Source organism: Limulus polyphemus, unplaced genomic scaffold, assembly GCF_000517525.1.
Source record: "Limulus polyphemus unplaced genomic scaffold, Limulus_polyphemus-2.1.2 Scaffold6517, whole genome shotgun sequence".
NCBI classification, from domain to species: Eukaryota; Metazoa; Arthropoda; class Merostomata; order Xiphosura; family Limulidae; genus Limulus; species Limulus polyphemus.
This window is the reverse complement of record NW_013672127.1, coordinates 24903-28433: the sequence shown is the minus strand read 5'-3', so window position 1 is coordinate 28433 and position 3531 is coordinate 24903. Positions and strand designations below refer to the sequence as shown.

The 3531-nt window shown below is 30.2% G+C and overlaps 1 protein-coding gene across 5 annotated transcripts in view; it reads right to left on the bottom strand.

Moving 5' to 3' along the window:
* LOC106473811 (serine/threonine-protein phosphatase 6 regulatory ankyrin repeat subunit C-like) overlaps positions 1-2887 on the bottom strand; it is a 15704-nt gene extending 12817 nt beyond the window's left edge. Inside the window, exons 1-2 of one of the 5 annotated variants that reach the window (XM_022402198.1) lie at positions 2674-2887; positions 578-760 (exon numbers count right to left, since the gene is read on the bottom strand). In XM_022402198.1, coding sequence (XP_022257906.1) covers positions 578-760; positions 2674-2719 — 229 coding nt within the window. In that variant the 5' untranslated portion in view covers positions 2720-2887. The other 4 variants (XM_022402200.1, XM_013934486.2, XM_022402199.1 and 1 more) reach the window with 4 other exon arrangements.
* Between the last annotated feature and the right edge of the window lie 644 nt (positions 2888-3531).

Sequence of the window (3531 nt, the reverse complement as noted above, 5' to 3'; positions counted from 1 at the left end):
AAATATTGAGAAAATGAAGTGAATTCTGGCTGAAATAAGTTAAATTGATTATTAAAATGGTCATAAAATAGTGAGAATTTAGAAAATATCTTTGTCAAAAAAATGGAATGAAATACTTATAAAGTAGTTAATGATTATTTAGTGAAAAAAATCACAGTAACTGGAACAAACTGTGAAATGTCGTAATACTGGAGAAACTAGTTTGGACACATTTTCTCCAGTCTTGCAGTGCCTTCTTTTTATTTCATTATAGTGTATACTTTTTATTTTTAACAAAACTATTGGAATATCTCATAAAGACTGATGAAAAAGTACAACTGGCTGCCAAAATAAAATAATAACCATGACAAAAGAGAGAAACTGGCAAACAAAATAAAAAGCCTAGTTACACACGATTTAATTAAGTCTTCTAGTTACAGTAATATGGATGGAAGACTTTTTACAGAAAACTTCTATTATTCAAAGCTACCAAAAATACATCAGGAGATTTATCATATATTTGAATGTTCATAATTTATTAGACAACAAACAAAACATTTCACTCACATTCGTAATATCTGCAAACAAAATTACTTACAATTTCCTTGTAAACATACAAGGATAGTTCGTGAAAGCAGGGTAATCAGCACAATCACAAAAAGGCAGACACTGAATACAAAAAGCAAGTAGTTATTGGCGGATGTGTATTTCTCTATGTGTAACCAATTTACGGATAACTTTGGAAGATTTTCCATTGACTCTTTCAGAGCTTTCAGGTGATCTGTAAGAATTAACAAAATATTTAAATTTGCTTTCCTCAACTATAAACATATTCCAATCAAAATCCTATTATGAAAAGAAAAAAAGAATATGGCCAAAGCAACATGTATGTTTACTAGTGTCTTTATTAGTGAAGATGAAAACATATTATCTGGATAATCTGCATAAAAGTAGAAAAGAGTTTTCCTTAAATTCTGTTTCTGTTTAAAATAAATTATTTAACATAATGTAACATTAAAGGATAACAAACCCTTATCATTCAAATATTCAACAAGTTTTCCCTTAAGCTCTTTTAAATTAACTGCAACTACTGCATCTGAAGGCAACCCTTTCCACAGACCACCACCCGGTTTTGGCTGAAGATAACTCCTGCCCTGTAAAACTATATATTTGTGTCCCATAATCTTACCATTCTCACCATTAAACATGAAAAAAGAAATTGAGCATATAAGAAAAGTTTAGTAAACTTCTTCATAGCAGAGCTATTTAGAGCGACTAAGAGAAACTCCTATTTTTAATGACAGGAACATAAAACCAACTACACGGACTAACTTTACTCACATGCACAGTGTACCAGTTGTGTAAAGAATGAGAAACTAATATCTACTCACTGGAATGAAAGAGAACAAAGCATTTGAACAAATTTGTCTAGCAGATATTAATAGAATCACCTATATGTATTGAGTACGGTGTAAAAAAAAATTACAATCCACTATAAGCACTAATTAAAACAGAGTGAGAACCATCAATATGGACTAATTTATAATTTGGTCTGGCAGGCAAAACATAAACTACTATTACCAATTATATGGATGGTGGAAAAAAAATACCTGTATCGACTGACTGGAGTGATTAAAGAAAATCACTCTCATTTCTGATTGGGTGGTAGAAAGCACCATGTATATGTGGTAAATATGTGTAGTGCAAACACTTAAAACACCACCAATTCAACCAATTAGACTTGAAGGGAAAATTATATTGATAGTGACATTAAACCTAAAGATATTAATTAAAAACCTGTTTTGATTCTAAGAAGTATGACTGAGATCTTAATTGTTTCAATCACAAAAGATCAGTACTTTTAATATATTAAGTTTTGATTATCAATAAACTTAAAAGTTTTAATGGCATCAAATGATAAAACTTGACTATTCGTGGGAGCACTTTGGAAGCATTAAATTCTAATTATAAACAATATCCGTTATTTTGGTGTTTCGTGCTTGAGCTATATGTGTTACTGTTAGTAAATTTATCTGTTGTTCATTGTCTGTGGAAAAAAAATGCATTTCATGGACAGGTAAAGATTTTCAGTGATCAATCACTGAAGAATGAGTCAGGTCAGGAACTTCAACTCTTTATAATTAGTATTATTTTAACTCAGTATTATTAACAAACTTATATTACGTATTTCCCTAAAATAAAATAGTCTACAGTATAAAACTTAGGCCTGGGCCGATTAGTGGTTACAAAGTTACACTTAACCTTCCTGATTGAATACAAATTACAATCCTTTGTAATCACACTCCAGCATGATCTTTGAGAAAACCACAAACAGCATATTTTCTACTTCTTGCACCAAGTTCTACATATTTCGTAATGATCTATACAATTATTAGGCCTAATAACACACCTTTTCATTATATTTCATTGTATAGACCCTAGGCTTATGGCAAGCTACACTTGTACTTACAAATAAATCCTACTATCATTGGTCTAACTTTCCTACTCTCATAACTGCTTACCAATTTATAATGTAAAGTAAATTAGACTCCTTGTGACTTACACTTTACATTCAATATGAATTCGAATGCAATTTTGATGTTTTAAAAATTACTTAACTAGTCCTCACTGAAAGTTAACAAGTTAAGCCTAAAATTGAAATTGAATATGTAACAAACTTAGGCATAAGCCTACCATATATTTTCAAGTGAAGATATAAAATAAAACTACTTTTTTCCATCTCTAAATCATTTGTTATTATATATTTGTAAATTATTTGGGTGAATTACTATCATTATTATTTTTTACGTATCTTTTTTCAGATAATTAATTCGTTAAAAAATTGCAACGTTACAATTCGAGAATTTGCGATGCTAAAAATAGAGAAGCAGACGACTTCGTAATAGTATTCCAATATAGAAATGGCGCTTTAGAAATTGTTGTATTTTATGTAATTTATTCAAAATTTATGGTCTAAAAGCACAATGTTTTTGGACATAGAATTATAGGAAATTTTCAAATGATATAACGGGAACGTTGTCCAACACCATGCCGCAACTAAATAAAATTTCACTGTCAATGAATTTGATTACGGAATATAAAGTGCTTTCATTCATACAAAAATAAATACAAATAAAAAAATGGCTGTTTTATCTGTGTTGTACCCCTCACAATGCTTGAACATTATCAGGAATTAGTTGCATTGTCAGAAATGTTTAATTAAAGTAAACAAAGCGAACATTTTAAACGTTTTGTTTGTTCGTTTATCTCTTTCAAAGTTATTTAAACAAGTCTTGCATAGACGAGATGTGAGCCATGAATCATTGGATTTACAATCTGTACACGCTAGCTACTAGGATGCGCCCACCCATTTTAAAAGGACTTGTAGTAAGATATTTAACGTTTCGAACAATTTATACTTAGCTGGTTAACTCTTTGTTTACATCATAATATTTTCGGAACTTATACAGTTCTGTTTTTAGTGTTGTTCATAGTGTTGTGTGAGCGAGGTCATGTGACTAATGTCACGCCACTTCTCTCGAACCTTCGGGA